A 17,942-nucleotide genomic window follows, 5' to 3' on the forward strand; every position below is an offset into this window, starting at 1 on the left:
TACTTTTTAAATAACATAACATTTTCAACAAGCAAATCATGGAGTAAATTGAATCACGATTGCGACTACTTTCCAAAAATCAGCCTAACGCAATTTGAATCGACATGTTGCGTCACCTATTGAAAGCTACAAACATGGCAATGACGTATTACGTAGTGTGCATATGATTTATACGAGACTTATATGGTATTGAAATTGCTCTTGAATTTATTTTTCGAAAACAGTTGCGATCCTGTTCTTATCAAACTACTCCATGTGTGCCAATGTTTTACTACACGTGCAGCAACATAAATGCAAGTGAAACACAAAAAGACATACCTGAACTTATATTATTGCACGAAATCACTAAAAAACACAAATTTGAACAAATGAATTGGGTTATAATTATGATGTAATGACGACTAACAGAATCATGTCTAATAATTTAAGTGATGATGGTATAATGTCCTGTGCTACTCTAACTAAGAAGGGTTTATGCCGGAAAATAAGTTTCACAATTGCGAGAACTACATGTATAACAAATCCGACGTAATTAATAAAATATGATTTTTACCTTAATTGCTATATACACGGATACATCTAGACCGTTTAACTCCATATATTGCGTCTGCTTATGGCAATCTAAGCAAACCAAACGACAAGGCTAATTTCATTGATATTTACAATTACTGGCACTTTTATAGAAACATTAATCCTTCATTTTCGATCTTCTTCACCCAAAACCTCAGACCTTCACACACTATACATTTCTGTTCAATTGCATACAAAATTCCTACTCGTGCTTAATCAAATAGAATAAATACCTTCTTCGTTAAAATAGACACAGGAATACTTTAGAAAATAACTCCGAATGAGTTAATAATTATGATTACTATTTGTTATTTCTTTCATTTTCTTATTTTGTCTGAAATAATTAGCATATCAAAATGATTTATATTACAAAGACACAATATTATTGTTATTTTCAGTTTACAATCAACTTCTCGACCTTAGACTATATTTTGTTGACCTTAGATTATTTATTGTGAATACTATGTATGTGTGCGTTGGGGGAAAATATTGTTAATGAAAGCTTCCCCAACGCTCAGTTATAATAAAGTAGTTTGAATCTACTGTTTCGAGATTTACACTTCTGTACCTTTCATCGGTTGCACGGAAATATCAATGGAAATAATAACAAATTAAATCATTTACGAACATGATCATTTCTAGTTACTTCAAACTAAAATGATTTTAAAAGGCTACGAGCGGCGAGATTCCTCCTTCCCTCGAAATAATGGCTACCAAACTTGTCGATATCCATGTACCTCGAAAGTGACATAAAAAGACAGAAAGTCATGTCAAACTTTTGAACGTTAACAATGTATCACTTATTGAAAAGTATGGGTACATACATTTTCAAGTCAGAATGAGTTTCGTAGAATACTTAGCAACACTTAGCACTACAAAAACAATATGCCCACAGTCTACATGTGACGATTGAAGCAGAAATGGTGTAAGATTATTTACTGACGTTCATGTATGATGAACCGATTGGAGATATATGACAAAACATACATGTACTGTCATATTAATATCCTTATGAACCAAATATTTGACCTTTTACTGAGAATTAGATTACCTGCCTTGCAAAAATTCCATTCTTATAACAAAATTAGAGTTGTGTTTACTTTAAGTACGTAGTAAAAATGGATTCCTTTGTATTATATGTAGACAGATTAAAAACAAAATGTGGGAAATGAAGATGAGTTCTAACGAAAATCATGGAAACATAAATGTAAAAAACGTAGCCGCATGATCATGTTCTACAAAACAAAAAAAACATAGAAATGTTTAAACCCGCAATTTCTCCTAGTAACTGTCAGATGATATGAGGTTCCTGTGTTAATATGACAACATTAACAAAATGGCAATATCAAACGAACCCTGTTTCGAAAAGCTACACGTTACACCTTCAGTTCGAAATAACTAGTAATACAATGTAATTCCTATTAAAAGTTATACGTATAAGTTATTTATAGTAGAATAATCTTTACTGGCTCATTCTCGTTCGGATCTCATTATGAAAGAGCACATGAGCAAATACCCTAGACTCATCGTTTCAAACTGCAATAATCGCGATAAAGTTTAAATGTTATATTTCGTTTTGTTCAGCTGAAAGTTTTCACTTTGCACAAAAGCCACAAAGAGCATCATTGCACTTATATGTTGAAAATGAGTAACGTACATACAGGAGATCCGAGAAAATGTTAGCAATTTGAGAAAGTCTTCATACAAAGATATTACGGTTTTTGGGCAAGGATGTTCATCCTGATTGACAGCTTGGAGTTTCTTCTATGATCGGATGATATATTATACTTCAGTGAGCAAAATTCAGACTTGACTAGCTAGTTAGATGACACGGAGTACTCGTGTGCCATTAAACCGTTACAGTTCATTTTGTGTACCTTGATTTAGCTAGTCAACACAAATACTGCTGATTTAGAGTACACTTTATTTATCACAAGATCAACGGTAGTATAACACAAATATTTTAATAAGTACTATAGTTTTCTTCCATTGAATTGAATAATCTGAGTTCTTTTAAACAACTCAGCTTCAAAGCAGAGTATTGCGATACAACAGTGAATGTAGGCGGTTACATCCCCACTCAAGACTTAAAACACAAATGAATGCTTTCGTAAAAGTGTCACGCTATTGCCTAAACGATCAAGAGCCACAGAATTGCTTCAGGAATTCCTACTAACTTTTCTGGTGATGGTCACTGTATACACATTACACTCATTGCTCACGCATGATACCATTAACATGTCTGATGTTGATAATATTTTGATAATGAGCGTAAGCCAGATATTGACATTGACAACTTGATTTGCATGCCATACCAAGTTATCACGAAAAAAACCATTACCGTAGCCTCTGAAGGTACTCATGATAATCCATGTACATACACATCGATATTGTACTATTATAACTAGTCCATCGTTCTGTTCTGCTTCGGAAATCACATTATTCTCCAATATCAGCCTTAAAAAAATGACACATGATATGACTATGATACAAGGTAAAGTCTTACAGTATTTGTCCTTTAGCAAATCATCACCATTACCAATGCAAAACTTGTCACATATTTGTCCTCAATTGTACTTTCTAAGGCCATGCTTTCTAATGAAGCTTCAAATCATCGTTTTTATCTTGCACGTTTACCTCTTCATACAACGTATGATAGTGAGTTTAATTGTGCCTGTTTGGTAGAGCCCTATTGTTCGACTGTTCAAGAGGGCGTTTTATTTTGAAGACGCACAGGAGTTGGTTCTCATGTGCAATTTGAAATTTTTCCGATGTTTAACCAATAACAGAAGGCTAATCAATAGGTTTAGGCTAATGTTTTGCATTTCCGATCCACCCCCCCCCCCCATATGGAAAAGTCCTTATCTCACTTTTCCCTCACCCGAAGACGTTCCGAGAGACTAGAGGGTTCTTCTAATTGATAGGCCTGGGGTTTTCTGCTTGCAGACTTTTACACATCAGCAATGGTATTTCGACCAAGTCTCTGTCAGCGAATTGTGGCCTTCACCTCGACCTGACACGTAAGTTACATAATGTTTGATATATAAACTTTATGCATGATTTTCAGGATGTTTCATACTGAAGATCTGTTCATGTCTTTTGACATGCAGATACCTTAGATACCCATCAAAATTAAACACGGCAAGATATACAAGCAGGGTTTTTAAGGTCACGTCTGACCATGTTCCATTGTGTTAGTATAGTCCATATATATCTGCTGTCTAATACCATTCCGCTCTTTGCCAATGTGGCCAAAGCGAAGTTATTGAAAACAAGACAAAATAGAAGCAATAAATATATTAACAGCGACAGTCGGCGTCTCTTATATTAGGCTTCATGCCGCATCAAGTTGCTGAAGGTGTCCAGAAGGTTACCAAAGCCCTGGAACACACCACGAAAGTGACCCGGACGCTGAGGGCGCTCAACAGATGTACCTGGTTCATCTGCACCGGTTCCGTCGTCATCTTTGCGATCTTGTAGATTCCGAAGCTCCTCGGGGCTCACGCAAACCCAGCTCTCCCCGAATTCATGATGGGCGATGTCTGATCGACTGGAAAGGTGTGATGGTGCTGCAAGGAAATTACATTAAAAAAGCATAGACTGATTAAGACGAGGGTGATTCATTTGAAACAATTTCATGTATAACAAAATCACGAAGAACTATTAAAAGAATTAACCCATGGCAACAGCGTTGTTCGTCACCTGTTGAAATATGCTAACATGTCGATGCCATGTTACATAAAGCCAACATGATCTTACAAGGAAATACTATAGGGTCTTGAATGTTACCGTAAGTTAATTTTCTGAAAGTACATTCATATGGGATGATTAAACCGAACCTTTCATTTTTCTCAGCAAAGAAACGAAACTATATAAATATTACTGTACTAAATTCAAATGGTTAATGATTGCAATCGAATTACAAAACAAGTTATTTTTAAAATGTTTTAAAAAATCTGGAATCTTTGGCCAACATTTAATGTTACAATGTATAACGTCCCATTGATATTACTATACATATACATATATGGGACTTTAAAAATGAAACCACTTGGTGTAGATGTAATGTACATCGACATAATGTGACCTTGAACAACCATATTTGATTTAATATGAATATTTTATTCTTTATCACTTATGCCAACACGTGGACTTATTATCGGGCATACATATATTTTTATATATATATATATATATATATATATATATATTTATTTATATATACCCTAAATCTTTGTGCAGTCCTTCCTATTCTCCTGTGCAAAACGTAATCAATTTCCTATCATGTTGGTGATTTCAAACCTCACAACAATGCCGAGTCATCGCCTTTCTCCAAATAACCTATACTCTATGGAACTTCAATGACACACATAGCATGAACAATATCAGTTTTGTATCATGATGTATAGAGTGTCTTTCAAGAGGAGGGAATATTAAACAATAAGAACCTATTATATATTCACGCTTCCTTCGTACCACCACGTAGATGAGCATTGAGGTCATTAGGTTAGAGGTCATGACCTTACCTCTTGAGTTGGATTGGCTGTCTTCTCTATCATCCTTGTTCAATAACTCCTGAGACTGTTCGATGTCATCTGTGCTCATTCTGTCTTCGTCTGCAATTCATTCAACAAACAAAAATGAACATGACACCTTATCTGAAAATATAGGCTTTTTAAATGCAAGGAGTGTTTAAATATCATTAGTAAAAATAAATTAAAAACAAACTGTCTAGGCCTACGTTTTCCTGCATACACATATATATTTTTTTTAAATCGTTATTACGATCACATATGATATAATCAATCAGGACATGGCTATATTGAAGAGCTTTGAAATTGTCGTCAAGTTGATTTCTTGAAAATCTACGTGATCGCGTGAGGCCTACAATTGTTTGTTGGAATACCACTCATTGGCAAAGGGCTTTATATTCTGAACCCATCGAAGAAGGCCGACCTTTAATTTCATATCCAGAATACGGTTTCGTTTTTAAAAACGTCAGTATCGAACAATACTATTGAAGAAATGTCCCCTGACAAGTATTGTTCTTGAAATGCCCTCCTATTCGAAATATAACGTGAAATAGCTTAATAGTGTGGGCCAAAATATTAATATCCTAATTCAATGGTTACGTTTCCTTTAGCTAGATGTAATTACGAGTACAATGACTAAAGAATAACGAAGAAAGTGATTGGGTATTTTTCAGCGACCTTTGACCTTACCTTCAGGTGGTTCAGGAATATCCGTCTGTGTTCCTTCGGTACATTTGGTCTCTACAATCTCTACGGGCGGTTCTTCTACCAGCACAGATACTGAGGGAGGGAGGGACGGACAGAGAGAGGGGAAAAGAGAAAAATAAGATGAACGAAAAACAAAAAAATGATACATACATTGACAGACATATCAAGCTGATATCAAAATTCCTTGAAGCCCCACTGCACTACTTATCGCTACTTGCGCTAACTATATAGCAAACAATGCCTAATCGATGCCTGTTGGTCCCCCGTGATCACTCTTATGTTAATTGAGAGCTGATTAGATGAGATAACCACCTGTCAGTGACCTTGCAGGGAGGTACAATCCCCCTGGCCAAACTAGTACAGCCGGGCTTAAACGTGATTACAAGTAGTAACGATTCTACATCAGCCCGTTATCGATCTTCTTGTTGACATGATGTTTTGGTACGTTGATGCCATACTTGCAAAAATACAGAATTCTGATAGACAGCAACTTCTTCTATTTTAATACAATGTAGTCAGCTAAGGGCATTTATTATGTTAACATAATCTCTTGTTAATGTTCACTCGGTATATGATACGAACTCTTTCAAACAATTTGTTTTTCTTGTGTGTGTGTGTGTGTGTGTGTGTATGTGTGGATTTCTTTTCTATTTAGTTACTTTTTCGATTTTCCTTTTTTTTTAATTTATAAATAAGTCAGTCTTCTCCCTTTATTGAACGTCGACGTAACTTCACATCACTAACGAGGCATGATGTGGTTCATCTTCAGAGAAAGTGGAAACAGACCTTGCTCGTAATCACGGATCCTAAACAAAACTCTACGACCCGTTGTGGTTGCCCTAATGGTCAAAAACAAAATACGGACGTGTACCAAACAATACTTTACATCGGTGCCATCAGGTTCGTCCATTGTTTTGGTTTTACATCCTATGATGACACTGTCTCTGCCCTTCAGCACGTGGAGAAAATTTGCCAACTCACGAACCTATCCATAAAGGACATTTAGTGGGTTTGCGTTAGCCTTTGAGACCCAACGGCTAAGCAACTTCCTCTCCGTAATAACAAAACACATTTGAGTGGCAGTGCATTCCATTTATAAACAACTTAAAAGTTTGAACCCATTTAATTTTAATGACATAGAAGAGGAAAGGATAAAATGTTAATGGCTAAGATTCTCACCTGGCTCGTTTGTGTAGTGATTGTTTTCTATTGGACGGACAGCTATAACGAGACAGAAGTGGAAACCCATTATCAAAATGTGTTTTGTTACTTTATATGGGTTATGGAATGAGCCAGTTTTGTATATGAGGCAGCTTTGATTAGGTTATGCATGCAAATAGTCAGATGGGGAACCATGATCAAAATGAGTAAACCATGACGAAAAACAACAAAATATAATCTATGGCATCCCCTACGACCTATGATGAAAGAGGTTAGAAAGCCGGGTTAGGCAATATTTATTTATTTATTTTATTGATTAGTTTTTTTTAGTAGGGTGGCTCCATCAGTTTTCCGTGGAGGCCCTACAACATAAATACAAAATTAACAAACATATTGAAAACAAACAATCCAAATCGAAACAAAATGAATTAAGTTACAACATTTTCGAACAAAAGAAAAGAAACATACACAACACAATGGACCAGTTCAATGATTTAAATTATTATATCGCCAACACAAAAGAGTAAATGAAGAATTTGATGGCGCATTTTTTTTTAATTAGGTAAAGTATTCCAGAAAGCCGCACCATCCAATGAATAACTTTGTTTCCCCATCTGGGTTTTTATTTTGGGTAAAATTAATCCTGCTAGTTATATGAGACTGTTTTGATTTACGAGGTTATGATGGTAAACAAAACTCTGCCAAACTATAACCATATAACAAATATTAAATAGATAATAATGTACTCAACCAAATGTAAACAACATAATTACAACGATCTGTGTAGCCTACATGTTTTCCGTGTTTGCATCTTGAGTATAGTTGTAGAGTTTTTAACATGTTAGGGAGCCTAAAGACAAATATGAACTTTTGTTTTAAATATTAACTTGGCTTACTGGAATGTGGAAATATTATGCTTGTTGGTTAGTGCTATGGATATATAAATATATATTTGTATTCGATGGGAAATCTAATGCTTAGGTTACACGAACCCTTTTTTTTCTTCATTTCGATGTCATTTCGTTTTTCCATTTTTAGAATGCATGCATTTTCCATGCGTTTATACTGTCCTATGCATTACTAGATGCAGGTTCGATGTGGATAAACGAAAAGGAAACGGAGCCGGGAATTTTGAAGTTTTGAACATGTCAAAGCAGTTCCCGTGCCTTTGCATTGTCCATACGTCCCGTAAAACGCATGGAAAACAAAGCATAACTGTATCATGTAAATTTGGAACGAATTCAAATCATGCATTCCCAGGTCGATGTCGGCTCCTTTTTTCTTGTTTTGTTTACATCGGAACGGAAACGCGTGGGCTCAACGCATTGGTGTGACCTTGGCATAGGTTAGGTTAAATAGTATACATGCGATGTGGTGCGATATCATTGTGAATAGAAGCAGAGTAATATGATTCCAAAGCTATGAAAGTGATCCATTGCCAGATGTAGGTAATATGTAGAAGTCGAAATAGGTTATTACATGTTATAATGCAAGGCAATGACCCAGTATAAACTGTATATGCTCATGATAAAGAACATAAAAGGGAAAGAAGAAATGAAACACTATTATATCTCAAATGAAGGCATATAGACATACTTAACAATAATTATAGCGTGATGAAGAAAATTGAAATATTTCGAGTACTGCCTACGTATTACCTTCCTACTTCATAATACCTCTTACACACCGCTAAACCGACTCTTAATCGACTTTTTTTTGTTGGTGTACCGGTTTGTTATCGCTCACACATATAAAGTAGGACACCAGATCGACAAAAATACGGAACCAAATGTGACAAATCTCTGTTTAGAATAAGTTTTGATTATATTTGGTAGTGAAACTGAGGTATTTGTCACACCAATGAGACAACATCAGGCCATTGGCTTTTTCGGTTGTTAATGATCTAGTATACTTCAAATGCATATACATTGTATGTGATATTTAGAGAAATAATACATTGAATTGAATTGAAAGAAACAAATTAAAAATATGAAAAAACATCAGACCGGACAACAACAACTAATTCACCACAAATGGCAAAGAAAACGTCAGTTTGAAGTCGGTGTTGGTCGGTTTTAAGTCTGTGTGGAGTCTTTATGAGGTCAGTGTCAGTTTGTTTTATTCGAAGTCGGTGTGGAGTATGAGCGGTTGAACTATTAAAGCGATGCTTACCCGATCCCCTCTCTAGTTCTGTGAGCTGTTCCTGCCTTGTCGGCGTCCCCGGTTCACCTTTCGACCTCCTCCTCCTGCTCTTGAGTATGAGGATGATGCAAATGAAGAGGACCAACAGTACTAATAGGATTGACACGACGATGACGATGATGACTACGAGTGGTGACCCGTTTGCTGTTGAAGTTTAAGAAAAATGAAAATACAAAATGGAAATTGTTAAGAAACATTGCCTGAAAATGAATTGTTAGTTTTATTCCCTATCTCTAATTCATGTCTAATCCCGCCTATACTAGTTGGCTAGGGAGTTAGACCCCACCTCACTGGCAGGTGATTATCTCATCAAATCAGCTTTTAATTAACAAAGGGGGATTATTGGGAACCAACACCGATTAGGCATTCTTTGCTATATAAAGGGCGCAAGAAGCTATAAGTAGTACAGTGGGGCTTTATTGTTGCTGCACAGTTAGGCATATAGTCTAATTTATTCTTTGAATCCAATAATAAAAAAACATATATGATATAAAAATGATTCGTATGACTTTTTTAGGTGAATGATCGAATGATCCCTTTGATTTCTATTTCTGATTGGGTAACGGTAGGTTAGTTGTATTACCTTCTACCCCTTGAATTGCGACTACGCTCCATCTTTGTCCCGAGACTGCCTCCCCGCTCACATTACATGAAAACTCCTGTCTCTCAAGACTAGATGTTACTTCAAATGTCACGGACAGGTTTTGTGTTCCATCAGAATTATTTGTCAACGTCCTGTAACTTGCAATCTCGTCCTGAGTTGCGTTTGTCCACCTTAAATCCAAGAGGGGTCGAAATCCAGAAATCTCGCATGTTAAGTTTATACCCGTCCCAACCTCGAGTTTGATTACACATGTTTCGTCCTCATTTTCAGCATGTTCATCGGCGTTTGCACATTCAAGAATAGTAGGATATAGTTCCGTCGGAGCAGCTGTAAGTAATAATTATATTTGGTGAAAATATATATGTATAACAGGGGAACAATTGTAATTTATTTATTTAAAACAAATTGATTATAGCAGTTGGAAAATCTATTTCATTTGTTTGAAACATTCATCCAAGAAGAGCATCAACTTATGTTATGCAATTTGCGTTCTGGTGGTTAAAGTACAAAGGAAAATAGCAGGTAGCTGAAATGCTTCATCACCACACATACCTGGGAAGGAATTCATCATCCATACATTTAAATACATTTGCTTGATAAACAACTTTGTTTAGTACGTCACGCTATAGCGATGCCCATTATTTTCTGAGAAACTGTACATGTTCTTGCTTTATACCTCTATCATATGCTGATGGGAATCGTGTAGATTACTGGACACAAATACATCAATTTTCTCAGAATAAAGGCATTTATTTCTTGGGGTGGGGTTTCCTTTAATAACTTCATGCATGAAATTAAGACATCGATCCGCTCCCAATAATAAGAGTTAATTGAATATTTACGAAACCTCATCACACCATATCATATCACTGAAAAACTAATTATATAATATGATAATATAGTTCTTGTTTTTATTTAGGAGAGCCCCATGAGCAACAGTAATATTCTTTTCGCGGGCCCTGCAATTATCGTCACCTAGCAAGTACCAGGTACCCCTTTACACTTAAGTGGAGAGTGGCAAATGTGGATTAATACATTTTTTTTCCCAAAGGAGCTTAGTGTCGGGCTGGGATTCGAACCTTCAACCCCTCAAGAAAGAAAATGTATTTCACTACTACTTACAAAGAACACGAATAGTACTGGAATTTGTATTTTGATCCCCCGCGGAGGCGCCCGATAAAATCACTTTGCAGATGTATTGCCCCTCGTCCTCTATCGTTGGTGGCCGGTGTAAAACTAGCGACTTGTTCTCTGAAAGACTGAAATTCCCGCTCTCAATTCCCGAGCCCGATACAACATCGCGGAACACCTTTATAATTTCGGTTGGGTCCGATGCCCCCTCCTGCGCTCGGCTCCAGGAGAACCCCGATATCCGCTCCCCCTCCTGTAGTCGTACATCGCATGGGATGCTTTGGTCTGTCTTGTCCAGCCACAGGGATACTGTCTTTTGGGTGAAGATTTCGAGCGCTGATATACTTTCGCACATCAGGGAAGCTGTAAGGATGATGGTGAGAAAGAAGTATTAATGATGATTACGATAATAACAATAATAATAATAATAATAATAATAATAATAATAATAACAATAATAATAATAATAATAACTATGATGAAAGTAATATTAAAATAATATTAACATTTTGTTTTCTCCTAAATAAAGTACAGTTATTGCCATTATCATTCAGTAAAGCCTATTGAAATTTTGCTGTTTACGCTCCCAGATTTTCGTCTGGGTTGATTGGTCTTTACTGGTAACAAGTAATGATTATGCAAAACCAAACCAAACCAAACATTCATTAACCACAGATAACACAATTAACCCCACAGTAGATTTAGGCAATATCTAATTGTATATAAATTTGGTTTCAAGCCAATCAAACGTTCAAGAGAAAAGTGTTGTGTACTATTGAGTGATTTCCTGAATTCTTTGTTAACAATGTGAAACTGTGTGTGTCATTATGTTTTCGGTGTATTTATGTAGCTCCATGTTTATGGCAAGATGAATGTTATGATTAATTCATTTGGCACATAATAATGACCAAATAGGGAAACTAAAATCTACATCTCTCGGTTATTGTGGTTGTATGGCTAGGCTCTTTCCGCTTCCGTCCCCTTACGGTCTCTTTGTTTTCGACTACTTTATTTATTCTGTCTTTCTTCCGTGTCTGTCGTTGATAACCTATATGAAGACCAAATGTTTTTTGTATACGAATCTCTTACAAAGAAACGAGTTTTTTCTAAGCCTGGCCCTTCAGCTCCTCCGCACACTCTTTTCTCTATAACAACCTGTGTTTATGGCCTCCAGTTTTCTTTCCTTGTCTCTCTCTCTCTCTCTCTCTCTCTGTAATTGTTAGGTCTGTGACTGTCGTTCTTCCTTTGACCCCCCCCCCTCTCTCTCTCTCTCTCTATTTCTTTCGAACTTTCTTTTTGCTCATGCTTATCTCTCGCTCTGTCTCTGTTTTGTCTCTCTCAGCTTTCTCTCACTCCTATACCTCCTCACTCTTCTCTTTTGTCCGTGTCCCCTTTTAGTGTGTTCCCCTTCTCTCCTGTTTAACCCCTACCTATCCCGCCCTCCCCTTCTCTTTCTTTCTAATCAAGTCACTACAATCGTATATTTTGGTATTATTTCTTCCTTGTCGTCCAAGCACTAACCATGTGTGTCTTTTATCCGAAAAAGCACAAAGTACCCCGACCCGGGTCACTAATCTTTCATTGAATACAAATTGCTCCCTGATTCTCTTCCCAAGTCCCACTCTGAACAGTTGTATCCTCTCCTTGCAAGCTGGACATGTTACGGAGTGTTATCAAATACCCCTACAGGCCGTTTGTTAGAGGCATTTACATTTAAATTGGGATAAAAAAAAATAAGAAAAAGGGCCTTACAGGACAAAGAACTTTCCTTTCCTGGCCAAACGGTGATTGATGTATTTTAGCCGGAGACAAAGAACCTCGGGGATCCCAACATGCCGGTACCCTCCGACCTATATTGAATTATGATTTTCTTCATACCACCCGGTGGTGGTGATCGCGACGTAGAAATGTGATCAACTTTATTGCTAGGGAATGGACAAAGAAATACCCATTATAGTGGCGGATTGGCTATTTGTGTACTACATGCAAGGGACATGCATGCAACCTTGTAATGAATGTTACAGTGAAGCCTGAATGAACACTTCTGGACTTATAGACCATGGGCCGAGGCCTGTTTTCTTGCATAGTTTTTGAATTCCGTGGACTCCCACTGGGAAGTACCTAACACCCCAGCTGTGATTGGACAATTAAGGAACAGCTATGACATCATCATTGCAGAATGGCTGTCTGCTACATTTTGCAACTTTATATCAAAATTGTGAAAAAAAAATAACAAATGTGGAGATGGGAACATTTTACCATTGTTCTTAAATATATGTCTATTGATCATTTAGGACAAAATAAAGTATTTTCCAGGGAAAGACCACGGAGCTGAGGCTGGCCCATGGTCTATTACAAGTGCTGCATTTTATATAGACTTTTAGTTCAGAACATATGTTATGCATGACGATTGTATAGTTTCACCACGATCCGTGCGTTTCGGTTTCATTATTCGTATTGTTCGTAATGCTAAGTCCTTACAAATCGCTTTCAGAACTTTACAACATTATTTCCAAATGATTGTCATGCCAAACGATTTCGTAATGAGAAATGTATCTTTTGTATGTGGCTTTCAGAAAAATATCCTCTTCAAGATTACATCATATGTTATTATAGCACGATAGCGACTACATTTCAAGCATAAAACACCCTGACGCAATAACGATTGCCCTTTACGTGCATCACCTATTGAAATATGCAAATATGACAACGACATATTACGCAATCCGAACTTGACTTTCCCATTGAGTTGATTGTCAAACCCAGTTGCGATTTTGTTCTCAGTGAACTTGATCCATAAGGGCACAAGGGGATGGGGCTGCAGCCCCCACCCCCTCTCGAAAAAGGGGGTCTATTTCGGGAGAACCTCATACTCGGGCAACGAGGGAAGGCTTATTTGCATTTTAAAAATTATGGTATCAGTGTAATTTTAAGAACGAAATCAAGTTGAATTTAGGACGAAATAAATGTTCCATTATAAAGATAATGTATCCATAATGTTGCTCCCATGCTTTGCTAGCTCTTGAGAAACTAAGATTCAGAAACTTAAGGTAGATTCTGATAAGAGGAGCTAGTGGCGAATCTATGGTTATGGGCTCATCGCAGTAACACCATAATAATGAGCGTCCTGTCGATCACTTCTTCATTTTATCCGAGCACATGATCCTTCCTCGTTCCCGCCTTTCTTAATCCAGGCACAGTTCACAACAAAATGTGCCTCGTGACTACGTCATAATACGTCACAATGCCGTTATCTCGTATAGTCATGTTCATGAAAACGGGGTGGTGATTTACTGAGCGCTCTCGGTGACGATGACGTTCTTGATTCAATTTCCTCTGCATTTGACTTGGTTATTGAAGCACCGTGTTTTACAAACCAGGGCATATCTTGTGAAATTTAGGGCACAATTCGTGCATCAATTACAGTGTACAAGCTAAGAAAAACAATTTGTTCTGTACCTATCAACATTATTACAAGGGTTATAAAGAATGAACATTCTAACCCCGACAACAAACTTCGATATGTATTATTTAGGCTCATAATTCCCCCCCCCCCCTTGTCTGCCGTTTTTGTAACTGCCCTTTTGCAGGACGATTGCATCCAACTTTCTTTGTTCGTGCAAGTAAAACGCGTGTCTCCAAATAATTATGGTTTATAGGCCCATACAAAGCAAGCGAAATTCTGGTTGATGGTATAGAGTTAAAGATTACAATGAGGGTATTATTTTGTCGCGTAAATGTAGTGTTAAATCGCCGGCTGTTGAAGAAAAAAAAATCAAATTGAGCTGACAAGAACATTTGACCAGAGGATCGACAAAGTTACTTTACACTATCAAGATGTGGAATGTATTGTCTTTGTCTAAACAGTTTTTGTCCAGCTGAAGTTATGACTCAGTGGGACTGCCCAGGAATATCATTATTTACTACTGTTCGTATATGTTATATATCAGCCCTACACCAATCGCCCTTGGGAGGGAAGGGGGGGGGGGGGGTAAAGCTCTGCACCCTAGCCTTTAAATCCCGCATTCATCATCATTATAAACTCGTAATTATCTAACGGTAATAACACAGTTACCCACACATCAAAAGGGTTCCGTTATTAAGGCATGCAGGACCAGGACGAAGATCAATTTCTATTAGTCATCTAATCACTTTTATTGCAGGGGGTGCTAACAACCTCATTACGTAACAACAATCACTATGTACCGCGAGGTTCTTTGTTCGCTTAAGAGCGAACATATGTCCGTATGCTGTAGCAACATGTTGCAGCATAATAATTGCTGCGAGTTTTATACATCATCAATTCATATATACAAAACTGGGAAGAAAAACACGACATGAATCAGCTATGATCATATCACACAACGTCCAAAAGCCAACTCCTCGAACCCACTATATATTTGTGTTAATTTATCTCATAAATGAATAGTCTCTGTGTATAGTCTAGAGGGGAAAATACTGTTTGACCACCCCCCCCCCTCCAATATCTTAGCTACTTCATACACTCTATTCTCTCTTAAATGGGAAGCAATGGGAGGATATTGCGAATGTATTTTAAGAACAAAGCATCACACTACAGAAACCACCTAAGTTACAGAATCTGCCTAGGCAAAAAACTAATTTGGTTGACAAGGTCTTGGAGGGGGAAATGAGTAAGTCCCACGTCTAGTCGCCTACATATTAATACCTCTTTCTGGTAAGGGCGATTTTTATACATTGTGGTTATTATAACACTCAGATTATGCAAAGGGCTTGATCAAAGGGATACTAAAATTAGATCAGAAATGACAAGTAAATGTTGAAGTACATAGGCCCATTGTCATACACTCTTGTAGCCAGGTAAGAATAGGGGTTTCCCTAACATCATGACAAATTAAACAATAAACTGAGAATGTTGCCAGTATAATCAAACCATACAAGGTTAGGAATCACTTTTAACCTTTTTGCATTGAAGCCAACATTATGTTTTATCAACCTAAAGATAAATAGGTAAAATCCGTCATCAATGTTGAATTACACTCGGTCGGAAACTCACTGCTGGATTCACGACACCCACACAAAGAAGCTTATAATAATGGGTCTGGCAAACCAGACTACAATGACTAACTCAAACAGCTGATCGAGGGGAAAGCCCTATTCACGGACCGCAACTGGGTGTATACTGCGCATGCGTCATGTCACGAAGTGCGTTGTACTTGTAGGTCATGGCTCATTGTTATGCATGATTAATATTCTCGTTTATCACGATCAAACGCCATGTCTACGCTGTTACCAGGGGCTCTCCGCTTCAGCGACGGAAAGATGTTAAAGGTAGAATCGCATTTTCATAGTGTGACGATTGGAGGCTTGTAAGGCGGAAAAGTCCTGCTTCAGGTAAACTTAAACAAATTAAACATAAATTATTATTTATTCTGGGCAAATACACTGGTTGTTGTAATGGCCTGGCGAATTCTTGTAATCGATTTATGTCATGCTACTGGTATAAGAATACATAAATAACAAATGCAATATCGACATTACAAACAATCAACATAAATACTTAACCTCACTTAAAATCCACTTGCCAACCTTGATATAACCTACATGCTCTAAACAAAATAAAGCTTCGGGGAAAGATGACGACAATTTGGAATTGCTGTCTGGAGTGAGAAAAGGAATGTTATTCCTTCTGAGTACGTTTAAACAATATAGGTTTAACAATAAACAGACAAGTCGACTGTTGTCTAAGATGAAGTCAGCAAACATAGTAATATCATACACTCTGCAATGGTGTCCGATTATATGACGTTCTGCAGGTCGATGGCCTTTTGATTATTTAGTTTAACTTCATAGTCGGATGAATCAATTTGCGCAAATTCCTCTGTCATTTCCCCCTTAGCTCGGTTTATGTAGAGCGCGTTTATCTAGGCTTGCCACTAGATATGTACATATCGTACCCCACTATCGAACCCCACTATCATACCCCACTATACGATCGTGATTTGCGGGATGTCGCGTTTATCTACTCTTCACGATTCAAAATAAAGGCCTTGTGTCTGCCCAGCTGTTTTGACCCGGGAAGCAGTCAGTTTCTCGGAGGTCAAATTGACACACATGCTTGTACACAACACCTGTGTGGTCCTATTTGTATGTGACGTTCAAAACAGCTTTGCGTTTATCGACCTCTCAGAAACGTGATTCTGGCTGTATGTCACATACAAAACGCACCTTTTTGCGTCTTTTGATATGCCCATATCTAAAGACGTTTGAAAAAGGCTTTGCGTTTATCTACTTCTAAATTTGCCTGAAAGACGTTTGAGAAACCTGATTCTAGCCAAAAATTTCCTAGATAAACGCAACCTTCAGAGTTCATGGCGTTTCCGTGTATGTTTTATGGAGTCGTTGAAACGCGGTGTTAGCCTGTATTTTAATACCGAGTGGTTATTTAGCACAGTCATCATGGAGAAAATTGAAAATGAAACCAAAACAATTTGAACAAAACAAACAATTGTTATAGTACATGTAGTTCTCTCGAAACCATGATCGTTTAGTGGCATTTGTGAAAGTCTGAAAAGCTTGAATTAGCATCTTAAAAAGTCTTCAGATATGTATCCGTACGATTGTGAGAGGAATTTGGCCAAAGGGCGAACTTTATTCAAGCCATACTGAAGGAAACAGGAGCCTTGGTAATATTCTATGACATGAATTAAAGCTATATTTGAATAAAGAAATGCTAAACAGGTTCCTGATTCGTAAATTAATTCTAACACAAGCACTATTGTGGCAGAAAAAATGCATTAATTCAATGAACAAAGGCAATTATAACCTACGTTTGACATAGCACAACCCGCGACGTAAAAGTGCGTTTTCTCCTTTAAATAGCGGCATCAGCTGTTCGCTGTCTTCTCTTCTCTCTCACGCTGAAGCCATTAGAGCAGAACCTTTATTTGCGAGGGATGTAGTCGCTGTTACCATGCTAATAAACTATATGTAGACCATGGTGTCTCTATGCCTAGAGGCGCGATACCAACTTTTCCCACACTACTTTCTTTGTG

At 37.3% G+C, this 17,942-nt stretch overlaps 1 protein-coding gene across 2 annotated transcripts in view; it reads right to left on the bottom strand.

The window, feature by feature from the left end:
• Nucleotides 1-685: 685 nt before the first annotated feature.
• LOC100888071 overlaps nt 686-17,942 on the bottom strand; it is a 31,595-nt gene continuing 14,338 nt past the window's right edge. The window contains exons 2-8 of one of the 2 annotated variants that reach the window (XM_003725347.3): nt 10,900-11,271; nt 9,757-10,104; nt 9,144-9,317; nt 6,990-7,031; nt 5,793-5,882; nt 5,097-5,186; nt 686-4,139 (exon numbers count right to left, since the gene is read on the bottom strand). In XM_003725347.3, the coding sequence (XP_003725395.2) occupies nt 3,898-4,139; nt 5,097-5,186; nt 5,793-5,882; nt 6,990-7,031; nt 9,144-9,317; nt 9,757-10,104; nt 10,900-11,271 (1,358 nt within the window). In that variant the 3' untranslated portion in view covers nt 686-3,897. The remainder of the gene's footprint in view (nt 4,140-5,096; nt 5,187-5,792; nt 5,883-6,989; nt 7,032-9,143; nt 9,318-9,756; nt 10,105-10,899; nt 11,272-17,942) is intronic. The other variant, XM_003725348.3, reaches the window with a different exon arrangement.

This window comes from Strongylocentrotus purpuratus, unplaced genomic scaffold (assembly GCF_000002235.5).
Source record: "Strongylocentrotus purpuratus isolate Spur 01 unplaced genomic scaffold, Spur_5.0 spur5_scaffold_1, whole genome shotgun sequence".
Taxonomy (NCBI): Eukaryota; Metazoa; Echinodermata; class Echinoidea; order Camarodonta; family Strongylocentrotidae; genus Strongylocentrotus; species Strongylocentrotus purpuratus.